Genomic DNA, 27,383 nt, shown 5'->3' on the forward strand with positions numbered 1-27,383 from the left:
GAATAACTGCAAATTGCAACAAACTATATTTATTTATTCCAAACAGCTTTAAACTCTTCACAATAAAAATCTGTTTAAGTTTTATTGCCCTATAATCTTTGTGTAACTACTATGAACCTCATAATCACTTGGGAAATGTGCAGCTCATGTTATGCTATTGAATTACAATATGCATTAGCTAATCGCAAACATATCATGTGAGCAGTTTTTATTATTATTCTTCATTTTACCAAACATAACCTAATACGTTTCTAAATTTTACATTTCAGTTACTTTTACAATCAAATAAAAAATACACTTAAAAAACAAGAATATTTACATTTTGCTGTTAACTGTTGATGAAACTTAGTCCTTTTTTTTTTTTATACTAATTGTACAACTGCACAATTTTTTTTATTTAATTAAACAATGCACCAAAGAAAACAGAATATGCATGCAAAAAGCAATGTCTCATAACTATCATAATTTTTGGGCTTTCTCGATATGACAAATGCCAATAATATTCAGCTCAGCTAGTCAATGTTTTTATCATGGATATAAAGTTTGAACTGAAAATAAAATAGACAATTCTTTGTATTGAAAATAATATAATAATATACATCATTTGATAGATTTGAACCTTAGTTTTCTGTTGGTTATAAATAACATAGTATTAGATGTCAGAGAACTGCTAGCAATTTAAGAAAAAGGAAGACAGGTGGGCACAGCAAGTGGAGACTGATTTTCTGTTTGATGGCTCTGTAACTAAATAAGATTGAATCAATAAAAGCCTTGCTTTGCTTGAGCAATGAGAATACCATAATGACTCATTTATGTTAAACATATTTCTTGGTAGAGTGATAAATACATTAAAGAATAGGGAATGCTTAGAGGGCAAATGTCACAATCCCTACAACTGTGGGAAATCATGGATTTTTAAAAAAAATTTTAAAAATAACAACTTTAAGTTCATATAATATTAAATTGTTGATAATTAGCTATGTTTTTATGCCAAGATTATAATGTTGTTTAATTAAAATGTCAAGGAAAGTCTCTAAAACCTCCTGACATGCACAAAAAATTATGCCCATTCTCAAAGAGTTAACCCTTCCCAGACAGGTCACAAGTCAAAAGCCATGTCACTACATTTGTTAATTGGCATTCAAAATGTTATTGAACTACTATTTCATGAATTTATGTTTATAAGTTTGGTATCAAACTTTCAGCTTTATACATTATCAAGTTTCTTAATTTTGAAATAAACATTAAAAAACAGTTAAATGTCTATTTTTGTGTGTCACATGGTATTACTGAATGTATCAATGGTTTAAATTAGATATTTATAATGTCAAAGAATTAAGTCTATACTTTTGTATAAATCAGAATCTCATATTACCAATACTGTCAAGCTAGCATATAAAATAAAAGCCTTACATCTGTTCATATGCTGAGATATTACCTATGTGCTAAATCAAACACACTGGCCCTGCTCACCTCCTTCTATTAATTGGAAACGTGAGTAACCAATCAAAAGCTCAGAATGTCTTCTCAGCCAATTTAAAATGTTAGGACACCATCTAATTCTTTTGAACCAAAACTTCAAAGAGGTGAGTAGTCATTAGTCTGCTCAAAATTATATTGGAATTCTATGACATCAATATAGCAATTTATGATTTTTTGGGTTATTCAACTGTGCATACATGTGTGTGTGTGTGTGTGTGTGTGTGTGTGTGTGTGTATTGTTTTGTGAAAATTAAGACATTTTGATAAAGTTAAATAAGCAAAATTACAAGAAGGACTGCTTTAAAACCAACAAATCCTAGCATCTCACTAATTATATCAGTTCTTTATAACTTAAAACACAAGCTGAAACAAGAATATAATAAAAAACATTGCACTAATTGAAAAGACCCCAGGGTACAAACTATAATGTGAGATTATAAAATGTACCGTAAATTTTGGAGGTGACTGAAGAGGTAGGACCTACATTGCAGTGGGATACACTGTATTTTACCAGTCTCACATAAGATAAAAGGGTAGCATTAAATATATAAATAGAAATTAGGAAAGAGATGTGGGTGCTCAAAGCCCACAATGTCCCACATCTATATTACTCTTTAATGACTGCAGACAGTTGTGGGAAGTTGACTGCTTTCCAAATAATAATAATAAGAAACTGAGGTACTACCATTTGGGGGTAGTAATATGAAAACTTACCTCTTGAAGTTAGCATTCTAGCCCCCAATATGATAGAAGGGCACTAACTGATAGCACAGAAGACAAATTATACTAGCATGATGCATCCCATCCATATATCTAAACAAACTAGTACAGCTCTAAATCACCATCCATATATATACGACCACTTATATTACATTTTAATAAAATATTGTAATTTATTACAAATTTTACAATATCTGAATAACTGCAAATTTATAATGTTTATAATAGATGGGCATGGTACATTATGTTAGGAGGGTAAACTGTAAATTGGAAAATTAAAATATTTTCTTATTTAAAATTACATTTGTTGACGTACTGATATGAAAATTAATAGTTAATGGTTTTAATAAAGAAATTCTAGATAAAATTATTACATTATTCTGCAATAAATACAAAAATGTATTAAATAAATACAAAGAAAGCAAAATAGAACTTTTACTAACAATTATTTTTAGTTAAAAATAAGGTAATTTAAGAACTTGGCACTACTTTATGCAGATGTACACCTTGAGCCACATATAAAAGCACAACAGTCACAGTAAACTATCACTTTACTGATGCCATGTTAATTAGTGTCTCTACCATATTGGAGGCAGGAATGCTAACTTCAAGAAATATCAAGAGGTAGGTTTGATCTAACTTACCCCCAAATGGAAGTATCTTACTTTCCTTATTTTTTATTTTATTTATTTATTTTTCATCTTTATATGTTTATCTTCTTATTTTAACTTGGAAGAGCAGTCACCTTCCCACAATTGTTTGCAAGCAGTGAAGGGTGATATAGATGTGAGATATCATGGGCTTCAGCACCCACATCTCGCTCTCCTAATTTCTAATCTTATGTGAAACTAGTACATTGAAAGTTATGACTGATAGATGGTGTATCCCCACCTCAATGTGGGTCATATTTTTTCAGTCACCTCTAAAACCTAGGATACATTTTATAATTCCACATTGTAGCTTGTACAACAGGATCTTTTTAAAAATATGCAGCATATTTTGTTTAATTTTAATGTGTTTTGTTTATGGTTTACAAATTTATGGTCATAATATAATTAATCAGAGGTTAGGATTTGCTGTTTTTAATGACGTCCTTCCTCATGATTTTGTTTACTTATTTGGTTTCATGTACAATTATTTAATTTTACTAATATATAAAACCTAAAAAGTTGTTTCATATCCTCCAAGATTAATGTTTGTTTCACTTTTTTTTTTCACTGTTCTATGTTTCAAGAATAACAAGTTTAATAATTTATTTTAACAGTAATAATCCATATTCATGTATAATTGAAATGTGAAATAAATACTAGTCTACTAAAATACAACCAAGACATGTCACTTTGAAAAGGTCAATTTATATTTTTGGATACTAGTACGAGTGCACATGTGCCACATCACTAACTTCTGTATTGTTAGCAAGAAATAGTTGTGAGGACAATATAATTATTATATATTAATGTATAGTGCTATGAGAATTAAGTTATTTAATTGAAACACTTATCTGTATTATAATCTACTGTCATTCTAGAATGAAAAATAATTTATATTCATTTCCTATATTTTTTTATGGTGGGGTGGTTATGAGATTGGTTACACTTAAACCAATACAGATATTCGTTATTGCAAATAAAAAATACAAAAATGTTTTTCTTAAGGAACATTTTATAATGATCTGGACATCAAACATATTTCATATGCAAAATCTGAAAAGTTTTGATGCATAAAAGTATTTTTAATCTTAATATGAAAACTACTTTGCTTCTTGGATTAGCAACATCCAAAAAGGTAAAAAAGCAGGGGAAAAACACTACTCAATAAACCTTAAGAATTACCAAAAAATTTCCTATTTTGTATATGAAAGAATTGTAAGTTTTACTGATAATCTACCAAATTTAGTTAGCATACATTTACTAATTTAAAAGTTGTATTACAAAAATTATTAGAACCAAAAAAATGGTTGCAAGCCTGGCTGAAAGTGCTAAATAAAATACAAGCATGAAATACAACTTACCAACTATATCAAATATGTAATAAAATTACCATTAACAACTGTTCCTAAATTGGACTGCTTGGATATACAAAAAAAAAGGGAGTAAAATATAAACTTAAAATAATATCATAAAACTTAATAATATGGAGCCTTACTACAGACACAACAAAAGATTTGCAGATGTAACCTGATTACAACATACAAGATCAATAAATAGCTGTCCAAAATGGATTTACTGAACTTTTAATATGTTTATCCTTTTTTACTGTACCATAACGGAACATGTAGGTATAAAAAACTGTTTCCTACAGCAATGATAATTTAACTATAAACCCAAAATTTGTGACAAAAACCATGCAAACTGCTGACATCTCTTTTATATACCTCAAGTTTAAGAAGTTGATTTTTCCTGAATTTTATGAACACCTACTTGAAGGCAATGTGTGCTAGTCATCTCTAATTCTTAAATGATACAACAGAAAGAAGCTGCCTACCACAAATTCATGGGCTACCTCAACTGAACAGTGGTATTTGACTGTCAGTTTTAAAATCTACCCAAGATAATTTTTTCTTTTATTCTTTTTTTTTGTTGGCATAAGTGTAGAGAAAATTATTGAACTTCAGATTCACTGTTTAACTCAATCACTAGAATGCTTTTGGCCCACATAAATTTGTCAGAAAGTTTAGATCTGATGGTTCCTAGTACTGAATACAAATATTTGTATATTACTATAACATTGAATACTTCACTGTAAAACTGACAGCAGTGAATTTCAGATAGGTAAAAATAGTGGCTCAATGTGTCCATTGATGACAGACTTCTTGCACAAACTTTTCACAAACAAAACATAAAATATGCTGTTAATGATGCACAGTAAATCAAAATCTTCCAAGTACTAATCAGTTTACAAAGGGTATTTTAAAAAAAATTAACAAGTACTTCTTTGAATTTAATCTCATCAGGAGAAACCATTATTAATATAAAAAAACAAAATCTGTGTAGCATGTTATAGAAACTTGATCATACATGATACTAATCTATTTGGTCACAGACTACAACCATTAAATCCATCTGAATATACAGAAGAAAACAAATACAAAAAATAATTTGAAAATATATTTGACATTTTTCAGTATTTTTAATTATAAATAAAATAGCCACAACAAGCAAAATCATCATTAATTATTTATTTATGGGCTATGACATTTGTTTGAAGTTGAAAAAAACCAAAAAAACAACAATCTATTGACTAGCTGCTACAATGGAACTAAAGTTGGTTAGCTGGTATTTTACTCTATTTTGTGAAACATTCTCATATTAAAGATAATAATCAACTAAAGAAACACGGTTAAGTTCAGGTTCAAATTTACTGTACAACTTGATCAGAGACAAGGCATCTATTAATTATCCTATTTTAATCAGTAATGTTTAATACAATTAAAAAAGATATTTCTTATTATTACAAAACATCTGTGTTGACTACAATGTGAGAAAGCACTTTTAAATCAAAATAGTATTTTAAGTAGCTATGATTTGTAATGCACTGTTGACTCATTAAGCTTCAGCCTGCCACACTTGAGATATGATTGGTATTATCCTTCCTTTCAAAAAAAATCCTCCTTGAAGTACTTTATTTTTACATAAAATGTCTCAAATTATTTTAATCCTATGAAGATGACCTACTAGTTTTGCAAGTATAAACAAGGTCAAGTAATTCTTTTTAAAGTTATTTACAAAATGAAATGACTGATTAAATTTGACATGGATGCTCCTAAGAGTGTATAGCTTTAAAAACAATACAATATTTAATTATGATTTTCTTATTACTATTGCTATAATAAAACTGTTATTCAATAGACTCTTAACAGTTTGCATGTGCAAGATAAATTCTATTTGTCCTCTTACAGTTTCACATTTGTTTAATCTCTAGAACCTCTCTAAATGAATCAGAAGTTTTTAAGGTAAATTTTTATTTTTACTTTTCATTATCTGTACTTTCTCACTAACTAGCTATTACTGTCAGTGTACAATCGATTAAAATGTCTAAAATCACATAAATACGTACATACCTTTTACATCTTTGTTGAATATATATTCTTTTCATGAACATAATTTTACAATTATATCTTTATAGCTAATTTTTCATTTCAAATTCTTTATCTTTTAGCATATATCAAATGTCACAAAGTGTACATGATAGATTATCAAGTACTGTTCAGGAAAGACACGGATCTGAGGGCAAAATATTTTGCTCACATTCTTTGTTTACAAGTCTTGATGAGAGAGGAGAGGAATAAAAAAATCAGTAAATTTATAAAATGCACAAGTATAAAATAAAAGTAAAACCTAAATACAATTTAACTGTCAATCAATCTAATATGCATAAGGTAAGAAAGTATAGACACATGCTGTGGACTTGCTTTCAAGAATAGACTAGGCTTTTTCTTTTATACCTGATACAAACTTATACTGCTAACTTCTCTTGATATAACTAGTTAAATGATAGAAAATCTTTTCTTTCAATTGATTACAAGCATGTCATTCAACTTAAAACAGTCCCTCAGCAATTGAGCTACTTTGAAAATGGGTGTGGCTTATCTTTAACTATGACATTTAACAGTTTTCTCAGACTAGTTCTACAAATGTTTCAAATTATATCTTTAACAACTTCTTCATATATTACTTTGACTGTCTGAAGGAGGACAAGTCCATATTTTCACACTTATTTCTCTTAAACAGCTCAAAAGTTGAGATTTTTAGTCACAGTTGTGATAATTGCTGAAATACTGTTTTAGAGGTTACTTCTGAAATAAAGGAATAAAAACTTACATAAAATTTTGAATTATAACATGCTTGATAATATTAATTTCATTAAAATACATTTTTAGTAAAGTGGTTTAACTTTTGATTGTAATTCAGTAACATGCAGAGAATGGGGTTTAAAAATAGCATCATTTCTACAGAGTTTATGACAAGAAAGAAAATTTTCTGAATATAAACTCAAAGTTAACAAAATTTATAGAGGTAAAAAGAACAAAGAAAGTATTCCATTTACCTTGAAAATCAAAATTTCCAAGTGTTCTTAGAGCTAGGGTAGTACTTGCAACATCAGTAGACTCTGTTGGACTAATTAATGATCCTAAAAGTGAAAAGGAAAAACAATTCACAATTAATTTTCTTATTACAAAATTAAAAAAAAAAAGTCTCTTAATATCACAAAAGCACAAGATTTGACTTGGAAATCATAAGAAAAGATGCTTGAAACTTTTTTTTAACATAAGACTAATAGAAAACTTTGGATTGTTCTCCTGTTAAAATATTTATTTCTGGTAAGCTATACACCTTGTTGCAGATTCTGTTAAATATTTTAGACCTTTAGAACCAACAATACCTGTAGTAAAAGCATTAAACTTACATTCAAGTTTGTCAAAATGGGCATGTCATTTTAGAGTTACATTCAAAATTTAGTTAAGTTACTTTATCATCAATGTATATAAATAAACTTTGCACTTAAATACAGTTTATAATTCAAATTTTAATATTAGTTTTAGTTTTTAATTTGAAGTGGAAATATATAAATAATTAATTTTCATATCTCTTTACTGAGCAATTTTTTTTGCTCCGAGTTGGCCACTATAATTTTCTACCATTTCACGACCTTCTGAATTTAGCAAACATTACACTTACACATATACATACTACTGAGACAATGTAAATTTATAACCTCCAATTTTTTTGCATTATAGAGATATAAACAAAAAAGCCCAACCCACATGCCATATCCTCTTACCTCATTTAAAAAAAAACTTAATTCTGACATTTGCTATTGAAGTATTTGTAATCAAGTATTTTGAAGGCAATTTGTTTCAGTTATTTGGTCTATTGTTTCATCATTTGATACCGTCAATACTGTAGAAACCAGCTGAAAATTATTTTAGCCTACTTATAACTTTTATAGAAAAACAATTAAATTATAATAATCATGGGACATTGTATTTTTTGTGCATATTAATATCTTGTCTTCTAAACTGTACCTTTGAAGAAAAAACTACTACCAAAAAGTAAATTTCTGTTCAGACTAAGTACAAAAACAAAAATATTAAAAAAAACTTTGGTAAGAAAATTGAATGAAGAAATGCTTTTGTGATAGTATGTACACACTGTGAGCTCATCATGATTAGAAGTTGAACATATGTGCTAGTAACTTTATACATAGCTGTTCTGCTGTGACAAATCACTTTTGCAGTACTCTAAGTGCAGCAGTAAGTATTAAATCCAAATGACGAAGATATTTGAAAACTATTAGCTCTGACTGTAAGAATAAAGTGTGTAACTGCTGTTACAAAATGTAGTGATTCTAGAAAGAAAGAAAAAGGGTAATTTAAATTTAGTTTGTATATTTCAGCATTTTATCTTGTGTTATTCAGTACACTTTAAGCACTTCTTCACGTACGTTATTACATTTTCACTTAACATTCATATGTCCTCCAAAACTAAAATATAACTCAAGTATCAACTGACCAAACATCCAGCTTGTCTCTCAAAGCTATCACATACTACCACCAACTGACCAAGTATTCAGCTTGCCCTTCAAAACTAAGTTTTGACAATAATTAATTTGTCAATCATTATTTGTCTTCCAGTTGTATTGAAGGCTTAATTACAAAAGCTTATAATCATCCTCAACACACTTTCTTGTACAGAGTATTTTTGTATAATATCAAACATGCTTATGTACTTATAACAGGTTTATGTTTGTTCAAATAAAATGGAAGTGATAAGTTGCTTAAAAGGATAATTAATGTAATGATCTTTTGGAAAAGTTACTGAAAAACATTACTGAAATAAATGTTTTTCAACATTTTAGCAGTCATTTAATTCAACAGCTTGCAATTTTAATTTTTGCAAGTACATGGACCACACGTAGTTGTCTTGGTCTTGAAAGCATTCCTAAGTAGTTCAAATACCATAACATTTCAAACTGCTTTAGAGTTAAGCTCAATATATTTGTCAGAAAGAAATTATCATATCATTAAAGTTTCTAGTATCAATTTACTGTTTAAAAAAAGTTGAGTAAAAATTTACTTCAGCTTAACTTTGTTTCTAAAATAAATACAAATATATGCAAGCCTACTATACTCTGAACAAGTTCTACCTACCAAATGCAGCCAAATTTCTTTATTCAAAAACAAGCAGAATGATAACCACTACTTTGTTTCTATTTTCTTCACTGTACATAAAAAGTAGCATTTTTATGCATAGCTGAATGAACTAAAAACAGTTTAAATGCACACACACACACAAACACACATGGGAAAACTAGTATACAATGTTATATGAGAAGCATTTTTAATGACCTATGGTGAAAAATTCTACAAACTGGGAAAAATGAATTTCTTGTTTCAGTGCCAATGAAGTTGAGCAGTTTCTTGTTTTTGTAAGTTTTAAAATTAAAAGTCAAGTAGCACTTGAATCATAGCTTAGGTGTTGCTAGTGCCAGTTACACTTTTTGATGTCAGAAAGCAGCAAGTTATGTTTCAGTGTTTTATAATGACCACTGTAAAAAGTTATTCTAGTTTTTATCTTTATGAAGTGCATTTATGGACAGGAAAATGCTGCATGGATCCAAAAATGTCCTTTGATAGCCAGTAGGTAATAATAAAATATATTCAGAAACAAAACAGTGTTGATTAGATTACTTCAAATTTTTGACTCAGAGTGAACAAATTATTGTATGTAAACTTTCTGCAAATTAAAAACAAAATACAAAGTTGAAGAATCTGATCAACACTGTTTTGTTTCTGAATATATTTTATATTGTAATTGACTCTTCTTTGACTGTATCCAAACTGCCTAACGTATAGATTAGATGTCCAATAGTACAACTATTTATCCTACTATGGATCTGGATGTGAGCTGCCATTTCTTATTTTAATGTATGGTTTTCAACATCTGAAGAGCTCTAAGAATGTGTTTCCATTAAATACCCAAGCCAACCACAAGTAGGCTATAATGTTACAATTATAGGGAAATAAAAAAAAAACTTAAGCCAAAAGCAGTTAAATTTAAAAGTTAAATTGAGAGAGATTGGATTTTCAAAATACACAGATGCAAATCATACCAAAACAGTTGTACATTTAAAAATTGAAATCAGATATAATTTCCTAGATCACATTAAATGTTTGCCCTTATGTTTGTCCACAGGTTTGTTTATAGGTCTTACCTGAAAGTGAGGTTGAAGTTGGGATTTTAGTTGTAGTTTGACCTCGTTGTGGCTGTTTGATTAAAACATTACAAAGCATTTTCAACAAACCATCTTGAATGTCTTTTTTCAGTTGTGGAATTTGTCTAGCTAATTCATGAAGAGCTGCAGTTAGAGCAGGACTGAAATTTAAAGATAGTTCTTTTTTGTAACAAGTTGTATATCAAAAGGAAAATGTTTTTCACAATCTCGTTTTAACTTAGTTATCTTGAACTTTATTTTTCTTACATAAACATGGTAAATGCAAAATGCAGATTATTAAGTGTGTGAGCACTTTTTGGATAAACTTACACCAAAATGTTGGTAAACACTTTCAAAAATGGTTTCGATGAACAGCATTGGTTATGCATAAACCAGATCTTAGATTTATACAATTTCTGTTTTTAAATGTCTTTTAATGTAATATCTAAGAACTATAACTGTCTAACCCTCACAAGTGGTGGAATCCACATACTAATTCTTATTCAGTAATTTTGTTTTTACTTGTTACAATATTTAATATTAAAGATATGAAAATCAGTGTTGAAAAAATTACTTATTTTCTAACCAAAATTCACAAACACCAGCAGTAATCCACCAGTATAATTTATTGTCACTTTTCTCAATATTCAACACAAACTACATTGTTTAATACTATATAAGCACTTGCAGTTGATTATTTTATTTCTCACCTCATTTGCTAAAAAGCATAAACATGAACAATGTTAGTTTAAAAGAATAAATAGTAATTCCAATGATTTAAATATTTTATGAATAAACCAACAATTTTATTTGCATAAGAGAGTGAAAAATAAAAGTTTATTTCATACATGTTTAAATAACATTTCTGTATCATAAAAGTCAGTCAACTATAAAAGTCCCAGGTCAAAGCATTTAGTTAATCTAACTTTTCACAAGAAAAATATAGAACACTTGTATTGAGCTTTCCACTGTACAATGCTTATTTATTTCTCAAGTGGTTGCATGAGAACAAAAATATACAAAAAAAAACATTTCAAATCACTTTACAACAGCAAAAATTTTAATTTTTCTTACTAACAAAATGATAAAAAATTTCCACACAGTGCAACTTAATTAATACAGAAATCCATAAACTAATGGTTATAGAAATTTTAAAGAATGACCAACATACAATGTATTTTTAGTAGTTAGATTCAAAATTGTCAGATATAAGACTGTTTAGTGTACATAACATTATAAGTTTTTGTTTTGCATTTGTAATTTACTGACATTGAACATTGTGTTTGCAATGAAAATTTCTAGAAGGCCTAAGTGAGAGAGATACATGTAGATGTGGCAAGACAAGCAGAAACAGAATAAAAGTAAAGCCACATGAAAGACAAAAGTTAGAAGATATAAAGCTGACCTTCATGGGCATGAATGGCCTAACATTTGGAATATCAAAGTGAGATTAAAAGTTTGAAAATGGTAAGGAAAGCAATAATGTCTTATCAAAGGGTGTTTTAAACTAATCAAACCTGCCTGAGCAGACCTTTTACACATGGCAGATGATTTTTGAAAATACAAAGAGCAGATAATTACTGTAGTTCAGGATACAACTGTGGTAACTCATGCAAAAGTATAAGTGAATTACACATGAATACTATTATGATAAAAATAGAGAAAAATAGTTTGGGTTGTAAATTGAATAGTGGACTATACAGCTGACATTTCAGGGCTGTTAATACACAGTTTAGCAGAGCTCCTGAGTTTCATGAACACCTCAACTCCACACATGATCAAAACAAATCCAGTGTAAGTTAGTTCACAGTTTTTATACCAACTGTTAACATTCTTAAAAACTCCATAACCACAAAACAATTTTACTAAATTATCAATTTGAATGTTCCACCAATATAAAACAAATAACTATATTTACTACAAGAATAGTGAGGTGATTAGCATCAAATGAAAACAAAGCTAAGTATGACCATTCACATATTATGAATCTGCTGAAAAACAACAGCTATCAAATACAATACAAAAACACCATTAATAAGGCTTCTGAAAAACCATGAAAATTCTGAAAATAATTTAAAGCTCCCTTTTGTCTCAAATGTAATCTCTTACAAAATGAGAATTAACCAAAGATTGGGTATTACCACCTGTTTCACTCATTCCTGTCAATTAATTTTAAAAAGCAAGCTTGAATACAAGTTGTCCCTTGAGTAAATCCAGATAAAATTTAATATACCCTGTGTTTAATATTAGGTTGAGGAATAATTCGTGAGCGTTTTTAAATAATTTCATTCAAGCATTACATGCAAGACTATACAATACTTCAATGCATGAACACATTACACCCAAAACATTTATTATGATACTTTATTTCATGTAATACCTAGGTATATAGTATGCATTGTATTAAACGAAATTGCCAGAAATTAAATGCGAAAAGCAGATGGTGTCGAAAATACTCAATTTTGTCCACTTGACATTCCATTTAATGAGCTGAAAATGAAAGCAAAAATTAAAGACATATGAAAATCAAACACACCATCTATTAGAGCAAAAAATTATCTACCAAATGACATGAAATATTTTGCGAAAGCGTTTCATTTATGAATATATTTTTTTAACTTGAAAAAACACACTCGAATTATTCCTCAACCCAATAATTCCACAAATTTCTACATAAGACTATTTTTCCATTTTCTCATATTCTTTATATTTCTCACATAACAATGGCTGAAACTATCACAGTTGTCCACACCATGTTTCATTTAAAGTAAACCAATAGTTTAATTATGATATACCTTCCTTAGTACCTTTGTGTAACGAAGGGCTTAAGCTTAAAACATTGTTAAATAATTCAATCTTCAGATTAGCCCTCTTGCCATGGACATCTTTTTCTGTACACGTTGTTGGGTTTTAATGAATTACATTCAAATTTTAATTAAGCTATTTTCATTTCATGATACATAAATAAATATAGCATAGAAATGCAGATAATCTTTATTTTAATAGTATACAAGTTTTAACTTCTTACAAGGCAATATTTAAAAAATTCTGAATTTCATGTATGAGAATTTTGACTTTCTCTTTAAGCACCCCCCCTCTTCTCAAATTTACCATTCCTCCAAAAAGTACAAAATTGAACTTATATTACTCATTATTATATATTTTAATTGTTTAGACAAAGTGTAATTCTCATAGGATTCAATGTCATTTGATTAGAGCCATCAAATAGGAAATCAGATCCCTCTTACCACACTCAGTCACATCCTCTCTTTCATAAATTACCTGTAGTTCTCTCTGATGTTCAATAAATTTATAACCAACAGAAAGTCAAAGCTTTACTCTGACAAACATGTTACCAGTTCTCTCTACTACATTATTTATAATGAACTGTGTGTTAAAAAACTTTACTCTATCAAATAACATTGTTACCAGTTTTTTTGTACAGAAAAACTGTCATTTTCACTTTCAGCTCAAACTTTATTTCTATAAGCACAATGATGAGCATTGTCAGGAAGCCAAACAACTTGGGAACATTGTTTTTGACATGTCATTATTCTGTGTTACTAGGTATATTATATAACTAAATAAATTTAGTGCAGTACTACCATTAATAAAACATTAAGGTTAAGAATCATTAACATGACAGTAAAAACAACCAACAATGTTCCAGGTTAGTACTTTATTTCTTGTTTTTTGTGTGAGAGATCTTCATTTATTATTATACGAGAAACTAAAATGGATAAATAAAAACCACCATATTTAGGTTAGTTAATGTTAGATTAGATAAAACAAATACTAATAACACAATAAAACTTTTCACGAAGTACACTCACATGTAGCTCTTGTATAATGTAATTTGATAGCTTAACATGAACCAAGTGACTTATAACATATTATGGCTAGATTACTAGTTAGACGTGGATCAAAGGGCAATAATACAATAAAGCTTAAGCACAAGCAGATATATACTGTTAAGAGTAAAGATATTTGAGAAAAACAAATGCTGTGTCATGTTACAATTTCAGTCATTCTAGAGGGAAAAAATGATAATTTAGATTTATTCAGAAATTTTTTTGGTGTTTAAGAAGTTGGTCAAACTGAATAACCTTGCAAATAGAATTAGGGTAGAAAAAATAACAGAAAATATAGTTTTACTGATAAAAAGATGTTTGAATTTTATTTAGGGGATTATAGATGTTACACATTTGTGTAATTCTGATTTTTTAAAAATCTTAGAGGAAATTAATTTGCACAACAACAAAAAAGACTTGTAATGTTTACTAAAAGTTTGCCCAATTTTGTGAAGATACACATGCTGCATTAAAAGTTGTGGTATAGAAACTATAACAAGTGCAAAATGGTTAAAAAATAAGAACACAAAGAATAAACTTGTTGCTATTTTGTGTATTTTTGTCTTTTCTAAACTGTTCCAATTACAGTTGATCCTACATATAATATTTCATAACAATGTCATATGTCAGCCTAGACTTTACATCATTTAAGTTAAGAAACTATAGAAATACAACTATCTTATTATATTTTCAAACAACATTTGATTGTCAACTGAATCCAAGAATGATACTACTTGTGCACATTTCAATGGTTCTGCATGTAGTTCCATAGTTCAATGCTAAATACAAACAGGCAGACACAAATCTATGGAACATTGTAAATATATTATATAAAATGTTTAAATCACCTAAACTGCTTAGTTACAAGGGTGTTCAGCATCAACTTTCTAAATGTTCACATGAAAAAATAATCAAGCCTACAAAGTTCACTGATATTCCACTGTAAGCTACACACATTACTGAGTGTACAAAACTAGCACCTATGATAAAACAAAAGAGGATGAATTCATTAAAAACCTCATCAATTTTGCTGTGAAGAGCTTTTTCAAATGAAACTAAAGAAAAAAAATCTACGAGATACAACTTGATTATAATGTTAGTTGGTTTGTCAAATAGAGCTTTGACAACACATGAATCTCTAAAATGGTTCACTTACCTTCAGAAGTTATTCACTATTGCTAGTATATTCTACATAATTTCCATATTAAGCAAAAATTGTACTTATAATAAATCAATGAAATTACTTCACTTTTTTTTACTTCCTTTTAAATTAATAAAGAATCATTATTCTTTACTTGATAATATAACATTTTCTCATCATAAGAAAGAGCAAAAGGTATCCCTCTTTTAAAGTTACTGCTTGAGTTACATGGTTATTCTATACAAACTGAACCTATGTGTAATTTTTATCAATTAAAATTATTTTCAATATACCTTAGACCTCCTGACATCATAGGTTCCAAAAGGTCTTTGATATCATTTTTTACAGTTAGACCAACTGCTTGGGCCAGCATGCTGATACAGATGAAGACTGATGGATCAGCAGTAGGCATTTTCTTTCTAAAATCAATGTTAAAGGTTCATAATTAGTCTTTTTTTTTTTATATAGTTCATTGTTAATGTTTTCTTACTTAAGAAAATACATATAAATTTTCATCTTCTTTATTGTTTTTTTAGAATAGACAAACAATAAATTATGCAAAAAGTAAGGAAGCAATTTTCTTACATTACAAACCATACTGCATTTTAATAAGAGGAAGTCTCACATGCTTCTAAAACATCTAGTTTGGTGTAAAGGTTATTAAAGGTCAAGATACGATCAATACTTCTCCAAATTGTTTCTCTGTATCTGACTTGGCTGCTTCACATTGTTAATAATCTGGTTACTGGCTTATGCTGATTTCACTTTCTTACATTCAAAGAACTTTTGCACTCTAGTTACATATGATTTAATCCTTATCAAACACATAAGGTATATTCTTCAACCACTGTGCCAGTAGAAAAACCTTTGTTAAAGAAATGCACCCTTACTTGGAAGATACATCTTTGAAGGGAAGAGACATTCTTATACAGTCCATTATCTTTGGAATGTGGGGTTTAATAGATTCTCCAACTGCAACAGCTAACAATCCAATAGCTATAAAGGCACTATAACGCTCACGCTCACGCCTCAAACAGTGCAGGAAGTAACTCATTGTCTCACTTAGATAGCTGCAATGATAAAATGAAATCTGGTTGAGTTATAAGTACAGAATATTTTGTCTCATAATACAAGAATCTATAGCATATATTTTACTGTTTCAGGTCTAAATATCAAAACAATAATACTTATATCTTCATCACAATAAAACTGCTTTTGATCATATAGTAATTAAAGAAAAAACTTCATAATACAAGATAATTAAACATTTAATACTTCTTGTCAAAAATGAATGCAGCCATAATCCACTAATACTAAAGGAATGCAGAAAATTATGACAGATCAAAACTATTACAGTACTTTGCAATCCTACTGGTTGTCACAATTTCAATAATAATAATAAAAAAAAGTGGAAAAATTTTCAAATTATTGCCATTTTATGAACTTAAAAAGATTAACATGTATTTTGTAAAGATTGTAGTGAAAATAACTTAAGAACAATTTTACTTAAAATTTATCATACTTAAAGGTGATGAAATAGCTTGAAACCATGTATATAACAAATCTGAGTTTGGTTTTAAGGTACTCTACTTAAAATAAACATTTATTTCAATCTCAAAATTAAACAATTAGTTAAATTATGGTTTAAATGTTGAAAGATGGTGAAATACTGGATGACAAATAGGTCTAAAAACTGTTATAATAGTTAATGTCAGATGTTTCTCTTTCACATTCTTTTTAATTTGTCCATTGCATCTCAAAAACAAAAGCATGTAACAATAGCACTGGAACATCAATATTTTTCCTCCCATGAGTCACTACAAAAAATTTTTTTTTTCAGTATCAGAATACCTCAATTCAGCTGGACAGTAATAAATCAACAATTCTACTAAATACTACTTAAGTATACACTGATGCTGTGCTCTACTTAGAAAACAATTATGCCACATATGTCTATTTCAAAAACTGATAAAAGTTTCTAGTCGTAATTGTAGTCTCCCATTTACTTGTGGAACTTATGACCCAAACCATGATCAAAAAATTATTTTATTTCTTCTTTATAAAAACCAATATTTTTCACATCACATTTTGGATGCCCATTACAAGTGCAAACCCACTTGTATCTTCAAAGGTCAAAATGCTAATTATGCTTCTTAAGTTAAAAATTTCCAACTTGATGCAACATATAGAAACTGATAACATGCCTTTCTATCTTAACCATTAATATATTTTATTCTACATCCCTTTTATCCATTATTTATGCTCCTTATATGCTTTTGAAACAAAATACATACATTTGTGGACCAAATAAAAATACCCCAAACCTTGTTTCTGTGCTTGTACAAGCAACATTAACTATGTTAGAAATCAGCAATAGTACAGCAGTTGAGAATCATAACATTCTTATTCCTGGTTTGATAAAAATTGTAATATATAGTTATCCATATTTAGAAAAGTTTGTTGAGTATGGCTGCCTTTTCTTGTTGACTGGGTAGGTTATAAAATGGATGACTATTTTAATCATATAGTTGCACTTTACAAACCTTTTCACAAACTTGTTTCTCTGAAATGCAGCCAACCTAGGCAGTACAGTCATCAGTAACTGCTGAATGTACAAATTTCTTGAGTTTCTGTGCCTCAAGACATGACAGCATATCTACAGGAATGTATTGAATGCTTATTTTGAACATAGCATTACAGTATAACACACGTTCACTATTATTCATTTGAAATTTATCAATGCAAATAAAGTACTTTCATTCAAAGAATATAAATAAATTCAGAGCATAATCTACAAAGTTAAAAACAACAAGCCTAACTAGTAATTCAAGGTTTACTGAGGTTGAATAAAATAAGTTTGTAATTATTCTAACAATGTTCTAAGTATACCATATACATATATACACATACATGCTCCTTACATAATCCTCACATTTAAAACCTAAAATTTTAGGTTTAGAATAAAAATAAAAATGTGTATCTTTTCAAGCATCCAATCTACACTGTAATTTTAAAACCCCAAAACATAACTTTCCAAAATTAATTATGCGACTGTTTAGATTTATATCTATGAATGCTTCTAAACAATGCTGACAAAATGCTGTGTACATCTCTCAAACATTCAAACTTTTGTTAGATAATTCATCAAATTAATAAAACCAAATACACATTCATACAAAAATAACATTTAAGAAGAAAGTTTTTATTACAACTGAATATAAATGCTTCAGTCATGTTTGAATCATTTTCTAATCAGCTATGCTTCATTAACTTAATGAAGGCTCTATATACAAGGTAGAAAAATTATAATTAAATATAATACTTAAGTGTGGAGGACTTATAACATGTTTCCTTCCACTACAGTGAAGATCCACATAACTGACCAAATACAATGTCTAGTCTGTTAAACTGACCAGTGACACCAGTAAAAAGAGAATTAGCATTACTAAGCAAGATTACTAGTAATTGTTAACTATGATCAATTTAAGCAATATTTTAAGCTAGGTAAATTACTTTCCTAAGTATTTAGAGCATTTTAACTGTAGGAAACAAAATGATCCTATTCTACTAAATAGAAATAAATGCTTTAACATATATTTTACAATGAAATACATTTGAATGTATGATGAAGCAAAGTTAGGCATCCTATTGGACAAATGTTTTTGCACTTGTGTAATAAGTCAATTCTTGCAAACCTTTCAAATATGAATTCTAAAACATAAGTAATACATAATTTACTAAAATATAAAAGACAGGAGAAAATATTAAGTGCTAGCAAGGACAAAATGAGCAAACAATGCTTCAGCTATTTGACATACTGAGTTAATAATAATGAATAGCAGTTTTAAAATAACTGAAAGACTGTACTTTAATATTAGCAATTTCTTCAGTTATAGAAAGGCCAATCATACAAGTACATGTTGCTTGAAATAATACATCCAAATAAAAAGGGGCATGTGGCTACAGTCAAGTTGTGAGAAAATATTTTTTTCTGATTTCGAGTTGACCTGATGGAATTTGAACTAGAAATGCATAAATAACACTCTATAAGTACATTCAATTTAGATATAACTAAAGCATAAATAAACTATTATTCAAGTAAGATATGAAATGTTACAATCTTTATCCACTCGTGAATCACATGGCAATGACTGAAATTTAAGTGCCTATATTTAAAGGTTTCTTTAGAAATAAAGAAATTCATACCTATACAATATAAAGCTTTGAGTTATAATATACATAATAATTATAATTTCATGAGATACACTAATAGTAAAGTTGTAAAGGAGCTTGAAGAGTGCATCAATGTAAAGTGATTAAGTTTTTCCAATCAACTTAGCTGAGGGAAAAAAAATATATTTTCTACATATTTTTATACTCTGGCTGATTTCAGCAACTAAACCACCATTATTATAAAATACAAAATAAATTAAAATAATTTTTTCTTCCTAGAAGGATTTCAACTTGCTATAGGAAATTTGTTTATTCTAATTAGCTTAACCCTTTTGTGATGGATTCAGTATATCATACACGAGTTCATCTATACATTTACACATGTTAAGTATTTACACTAGCTTTTGATACAACATGTGGATCTTTACAAAGTGTGGTAGACTTTTAATAAAGTACAAATACTATGTATTCAAAAAATCAAATTTTCATGAAAGATCTGTTTGTGAAAATAGTTATTTTGTTAATAGTCTGAGTGCAAAGTGAGTTCATGTTGAGATAAACTATTCTTTGTCCCCAAAATCTCAAATACTATGTACATAATATTTGAAACCTCCTAAATACATTTCAAATGTTTAATTTTAGGAAGATTTTATATTTTGTTATTTTCTATATTCTAACTACATTGGGTGTGTCACTTGACTAACCTTGCAACATCATAAAAACTGAGGAAATAAATATAAATTATGTTTTTCTCATGCTAGAATGATTGCATATTATTCAACTGTATATATAAAATCTAAGAAAATGATTTTGTTTCATATCCTTCATGTGAAATTTTAAAAGGCTTAGCAACCTACATCAAGCAGAAACTGAATACAAAGAGATAGAAGAGATAATTATTTGCTTTGCTTCTTTATTTAGTGTTCTATATTTTAAGGAAAATAAGTTTCATAACATATTTGTAAACAATAATCTATGTACACATACAACATATAAATAAAATATGATTGAATTTTACACAATATTAGTATACTAACACAGCCTAAACAGATTCACTCTGTGGAAGCTAAAAATCAGTTTATTATATTATTGGATATGAGTGCATGTGTGCCACTTAATTACAGCTTCTGTACTGTTAGATGAGTGTGACTGAAAGGTCAATATAATACAAAATAATAAATGTACATAAATGTATAATGTTATGAGATTTAAGCTATTTAGTCTAAATATTTATGGTTTCATATTATAATTTGGTGTCATTCTAGAATGAATGAAGCATAATTTATACTTCCCAATTTTTTTTACAGTGATTATGAGTTTGATTAATTCCACTAAACCCACTAGTGAAAATAACAAAATATAAAGCTTTTTTTTTTCTTAAGAAGCATTTGATATGTGTAGACATTAAAATTTTGTATGCGAAAATTGAAAATTTTCTGATACGTAAAAGTATTTTTAATCTTAAATGAAAATTACTCTGCCTGTTAGAAAGGCAACATGCAAAAAACACACACTGCTCAATAAACCTTAAGATTTAACACAAAACTTTATTACATATGAATGCAATGTAATGTTTACTAATATTCTGTAAAAGTTCATATGCTTATCAATTTAAAAGTTAAAGTATGAAAACTATAACAAGTACAAAATATTTACTACGAGATCAATCCTACAGACTGAGCCTGGCTAAAAGAGCTGAGCAAAAGACATGCATCAAATACAACTTACCAGCTGTATCAAATATTTAATAAAATTATCATTAACAACTGTTCCTAAATTGGACTGCTTGGATGCATGAAAATGAAAGTAAAATATAAACTGAGTTAAGCAATGGAATATTTGGTTTGAAAAATTTCTTTTATATAATACAAATTTCAGAGCCATGTTACTAACTTGGTCAAATTTTTCCACCATCAACATCTTACAAATACTGCTTTCATACAACGGTAAAATGTGACTGTGTGAGGTAGTTCCTGGAAAAATACCAGCAGCTTTATGATACTGAATAACAGCTGAAAGCCCAATGTTTCTTTGAGGAGTCAGATGCTGATTGTGATGAAGCTGATGGAGTGCTCGAAAGCTGCGTGTTAAAGATCCTGAACCAAGATCTTTCAAAAGTTGGTATCGATGTGAATGTGCTTCATGTGTAGCCTGTTGTTGAAAGAGTTTTTCCAAATCTTGTCGAACACGCTGAAACAAATAAATACATTAAATTATCTTGTTAGATTGCAATAAACCATTTCATTCAAAAACAAAACTAATTAAAATTTCAATAATTTGAAACTGTACAGATTGTAAAAATTCCTACATATTTTGAAAGCCATAATTTTGAGCATTCATTAGCTTCACTTAATAGGCTGATGGATACTAAATTCTGATGCATGGTCATTATTGTGTTATAATTGTTATTTTTAAGCCTGTGAACTTAATTAATTTGCATGTCAGATCACTTAAATTATAAACAGGGAAGGAAATATTCAACAGCTTAGCATCCAAGAATTAAAATAGTAAACAGTATAAGTTGTATCATAAAACTATAAGAATAACAATCAGCAATATCAGCTCATGGGTAAAATTTTGTTTGATGAAGTGATGATTGTCAGTGATATACAGGTATCTTCAACGCTTAGCTATTCCAAAAATAATGACTACAGTCATGTGAAAAAGTTAGGACACTCTATGAAAGCCTGTGTATTTTTGTAACATTTTTGGATATATAGATATTTAATCTCAATTTTAACAATACTGAGAGATTATAGGAATATAACTAAACATTTAAAACTGAAGAAAAGACTAAGATCTTCTGTAAATGTAATTCTACAAAAATGCATATTCTAACTGAGGAAAAAGTTTATTTATTCCCACTTAAAATGGCTCAACTCACACACAGGTGTATCACACCAGGCGCACATGATTAGAAGATCATTACTCAGCATTTTGAATGAGGCTTGCCCTATTTAAATCTCAGACATTTAGTTTGGTGTGCTCCTGACTGTTGTAGTGAGATTGAGCACCATGGTGAGCACAAAAGAGCTGTCTGAGGCCTTCTGAAAGAAAATTGTAGCAGCTTATGAGTCCGGTAAGGGGTTTAAAAAGATCCCAAAATATTTTGAAATCTGCCATTCCACTGTCCGGGAAATAGTCAACAAGTGAAGGGCTTTCAAAACAATTGCCGACATGCCCAGGTCTGGTCGTTCAAGCAAGTTCACCCCGAGAGCAGATTGCAAGATGCTGAAAGAGGTCTCCAAACACCCTAACATGTCATCACGGGACCTACAGCAGGCTCTGGCTACTATTGATGTGAAAGTGCATGCCTCTACAATCAGAATGACACTGCACAAGTTTAACTTGCATGGGAGGTGTGCGAGGAGGAAACCTTTGCTCATTAAGAGAAACATCAAGGCCAGACTGAAGTTTGCCAGAGAGAATGTAGACACACACCATGAATTCTAGAATAATGCTCTTTGGACAGATGAGTCCAAAATTGAATTATTTGGACACCAAAACAGAGGACATCTTTGGCATAAAGCAAATACAGCATTCCAAGAAAAGAACCTCACACCAACTGTGAAGCATGGAAGTGTCATGGTTTGGGGCTGCTTCGATGCAGTAGGACCTGGACAGCTCACAATCATAGAATCCACCATGAATTCTACTGTGTATCAGAGGGTGTTTGAGGAACATGAGTCTATCTGTAAGAAAATTAAAGCTGAAGCAGAACTGGACCCTGCAACACGAGAATAACCCAAAACATACCAGTAAATCCACCAAAGACTGACTGAAAACTAAGAAATGGAGAGTTCTGGAATGGCCGAGTCAAAGCCCAGATCTTAATCCCATTGAGATGCTGAGGGGTAACTTGAAACGGGCTGTACATGCAAGATACCCCTCACACATCTCACAGCTGAAAGAATTCTGCATTGAAGAGTAGGGCAAACTTTCTTCAGACCAATGTCAGAGACTGGTAGATAGCTACAAGAAGCATCTCACTGCAATTATTTCAGCCAAAGGGGGTAACACTAGCTATTAGAGGGTAGGGTGTCCTAACTTTTTCCTCAGTTCGAATATGCATTTTCATAGAATTACATTAACAGAAGATCTTGAAAAGTCTTTTCTTCAGTTTTAATTGTTTAGTTATATTCCTGCAATCTCTCAGTATTGTTGAAATTCAGATTAAATATCTATATGTCCAAAAATATTACAAAAATACACAGGCTTTCATTGGGTGTCCTAACTTTTTCACATGACTGTATATCATAACTGAAGAAAGACAGACAAAATGTTACATCTTGCCAGATTTTTAAAGCAAGAATAATCTAATTCTTGAAAAAATATTTTCTTAATTACTTCCAAAATACTCTATGAGTCATACTTACACCTAAGTAATTAGAAATAACCAAATCTCAACACTTGATAGGTCAAAACCATGTAAATTGCATCTGTTGAGATCAATCAGTTATGTGCAAAAGAAACTGAGGAATAACTGTTTATTTATTTAAACTGTTGAAGGGTAGTTATGATTAGTGTACAAAGAGTTTTAAGTACAATTACTTTTGATAATTGCTGTTTATCTCTGAGCATATCAATCTGTAACAGTCTGTTAAATGGTGACTTTAGTTATGGTTACTTAAGTTTGTTAGTGAATTGATTTTGCTTAAATTTCATATTAATAAAAATTGTTTATAGATCTACTCTCCAACTATTTGTAATTTTTTCTCCATCTTGTTTATTAAAAATGTTCCAGTCATTACATCCTCATTTCTTTTTCATACCACACACTTATTTAGAAATAAAAGCACTTCTTTTAATTCAATAAGCAATCTTCTTATTTTAGATATTAGTTATACCAATTCAAAATAATACATTACATTTAATACACACTATACCACTTTTGAAAGAGAGGCAAACAACTTGCATGATTTTCTAAAAATATAGTTCTTTTGTTATACTAGAATAAATATGAGCTAAATGAACTTAAGGTAGACCTAGAGTAACCAAATAACTGAGTAATCAAAACCTTAAATTCAAACACAGCCTTATTTCAGACTCAAACTGCAGTGTCAGCAAGCTCGTTCCTGCAAATACCAATGTAGCCTGGTATCCAGTAGAATTTAATAGAAGTAGATGTTAAAGAGAAGTGAGCCAGTTGGTTTTGAATACTGGCAAGAACAGGAACAGGGTGAGAACTAATGTGAAGTAATTCCAAGGCCAGTAGAGAGCTAAGTGAGATGGTATAAATAGTATAATTCAATTACTGCTTAGCTTCTATGTGATCCTGGATAAGGAAAATCATGTACAATTTGGCAGTGAATATAAACTGTAGAGAGAATTTTGTGTGTAACCAGTTAACCACAACAAACCATGAGAGAACCTAAAAAGTCACTGATTTCAAATCATCTGTATAAATGGGAATGGAAGGATTGTTCAAAAGATGTTCAGCAAATAAACAATGGTACTTCCTATCAGGAGTATCAACTTTTTTCAGATGACTCAAAGTAAGGTCACATTTGGGGATGGTAAGCCATAGTGGGATGGGCTGACCAGTGGATACAGCAATGTCATCCAAGAACAAACCCAATTCATCCAACTGCACGTGGATACAAAATCCAAAAGGAACGATGGCAGATCGTCTTCTGAAAAAAGAGTGGCCTACTGAAGAAATAAACACAACACCAGATGAGATGTTGTGGTAAGGATCAAAGTTTTGAAGCATACAGTAAAGACAGTTGAAAACAGCAGAGGTTCACGAGATTGTGTACAACCTCTGGACTGGGGAAGTGCAGAAAGCCCCCATGCAGAGCTAAAGCCCCTAATTGTGAACAGGCTCCAGCATCTCTAAGGCTGAGGTCCTGGCAGAGCCATGGACCAGAGATCAATAGTCCAGTTTTGATCAAATTAGAGCACGACATATCTTTAAGAATAGAACATCGATCCACTCCCCAAGAGGTGAAACAGAGGACATGGAAGATGTTTAGTGCCCTGTACACTTGATTTGTAGCTGCTTGACATGTGATATAAAGATCAGTTATGGTCAAAGATAAGCCTCAAGGACTTTGCCTCAGGAACAATTGAAAGCACAATTTCACTGATACGGAGTTCAGGATCAGGGTCAACACCCCATCTGCAGAAGTAGTGCATGCAAACGGTTTTACAGAGAAAAGTTAAAACCATTTACTGTGGTCCACTTCAGTAAACAATAGAGGGCATTCTGTAGCTGCCACTACAACAACTGACACTAGATGTGGAATTCGTTGACATTGAGTCTGTTTGCAAGAGTAACAAGAAGTTTTCCAGTGATGACATTAATCTTTATACTAAAAAGCGTAACAGTCAAGACAGCACTGAGGGACTTGAAGTTTCTGTAAGAAAGAACAGGAAGTGTTAAACCCACACAAACTTGGAATCTCCTGCCCATTAAAAATTTTTAATAAAAATGGACAAATAGCCATGTAACCCATATACAGAGGTTTGCAAAATGCCAGACCTCCAACTTGTATCATAAGCCTTCTCAAGGTCAAATAATACTGATACAAGATTTCACTTGAGAAAGGTTTCTCTAACTGTTGTTTCAAGTTGGAACCCTAACTGGGTGGGCAAGAGGAGGTTGTTTGAATAAAAAAACAAACAAACAAGATAAGCATTAACCATTCTCCCTAAGGTCTTACAGAGACAGCTCATCAAAGCAATAAGATGATAGTTTGAAGAAATCTTGAGATCCTTACCAGGCTTAGAGAAAGGTAGGTAAGACAGCCTGGTGCTACACATCATGAAAAACATTCTCCCAATACAAATGGCTACAGCCTCCAAGGGTGTGTTGAATGGTAAAGACAGGGTGGGCATATGCTGATCAACCAACAGTGCCACTCCTCCAGGCACTTTTCTATCACACAACCTGTCATTTCTGTACAAAGAAAATTGCAGAAAGGTTACTGTATCAGCAAGTTCCAGAAATGTTTCCTGTAAGGAAAGACACAGGATAATGAGAATAAATCAATGCTTTGATGTCATCCAAATTGGAACGTAAACCATTTTATCAAAGTGACCATTTTTATTTAGGTGTGGGCAAATTGTATGGAGAGCCCTTCTGTTTTTGACCACATCTTTTTTCTTTATTCGAGGGAGGTTTTTGGACTTCCATGGATCCTGCCCTGGGCTTTGTTATTGGAAAAGGATTCCAGCGACCTAAGATGTGAACGAATGATTGTTTTTCATCTTCGAGCAAGAAAAGATGATGTACTCGAGAAAATGCCCATACCTAAAACCAAAGGAAGTGGATCTTGGGGTTTGCTGGAATAAATGTTAGGAACAGAGATTGGTGTTGACATTGATTCATCAACTTTTTAACTACAGAGGTCAAAAGACTTTTAATATGGCTTGAGAATGATTCTTTTGGAGGCACAGAGAGATCTGTCTGGACTCCCACCGTAGTAGTAGAATGAAATGCAGCAGCATACATCCAAAATGAAGTGGTGGACGGTAGCTATCGAGCCTCAGGGTAAATAATGTTTTGAATTGTCTTCAAATGCTTCACTTTTTCTTTCAACCACTCAGGGCAAAAACAAAAGTAGGATGGGTAAGAGCCATTGCAATTAATGCAACAAGGGTCTGTTTCACACTACAGCAATGCCAGGGTTTCGTGAGCACTACACCCAAACACCAGCACAAGATATAATGTCCACAACACCTGTTGAGAACATCCAACACTGAGACTGGTTAACCCCAGCCCAAATGCAACAGCGGATTGACCCTGGAGGGCCATTCCACGGCTGCCCATCTACAGGAATTCGAGGCCAAAGCGGTGT

At 30.3% G+C, this 27,383-nt stretch overlaps 1 protein-coding gene across 3 annotated transcripts in view; it reads right to left on the minus strand.

Annotated features, from left to right (window-relative positions):
- The window catches only part of mTor (serine/threonine-protein kinase Tor), a 218,302-nt gene that overhangs the window by 165,857 nt on the left and 25,062 nt on the right, over positions 1–27,383 (minus strand). For all 3 annotated transcript variants that reach the window (XM_076464082.1, XM_076464079.1, XM_076464080.1), the window contains exons 7-12: positions 21,475–21,771; positions 17,952–18,064; positions 16,299–16,478; positions 15,702–15,827; positions 10,417–10,577; positions 7,249–7,332 (exon numbers count right to left, since the gene is read on the minus strand). In XM_076464082.1, coding sequence (XP_076320197.1) covers positions 7,249–7,332; positions 10,417–10,577; positions 15,702–15,827; positions 16,299–16,478; positions 17,952–18,064; positions 21,475–21,771 — 961 coding nt within the window. The remainder of the gene's footprint in view (positions 1–7,248; positions 7,333–10,416; positions 10,578–15,701; positions 15,828–16,298; positions 16,479–17,951; positions 18,065–21,474; positions 21,772–27,383) is intronic.

The sequence above is a fragment of the Tachypleus tridentatus genome, chromosome 10 (genome assembly GCF_004210375.1).
Source record: "Tachypleus tridentatus isolate NWPU-2018 chromosome 10, ASM421037v1, whole genome shotgun sequence".
NCBI lineage: Eukaryota > Metazoa > Arthropoda > Merostomata > Xiphosura > Limulidae > Tachypleus > Tachypleus tridentatus.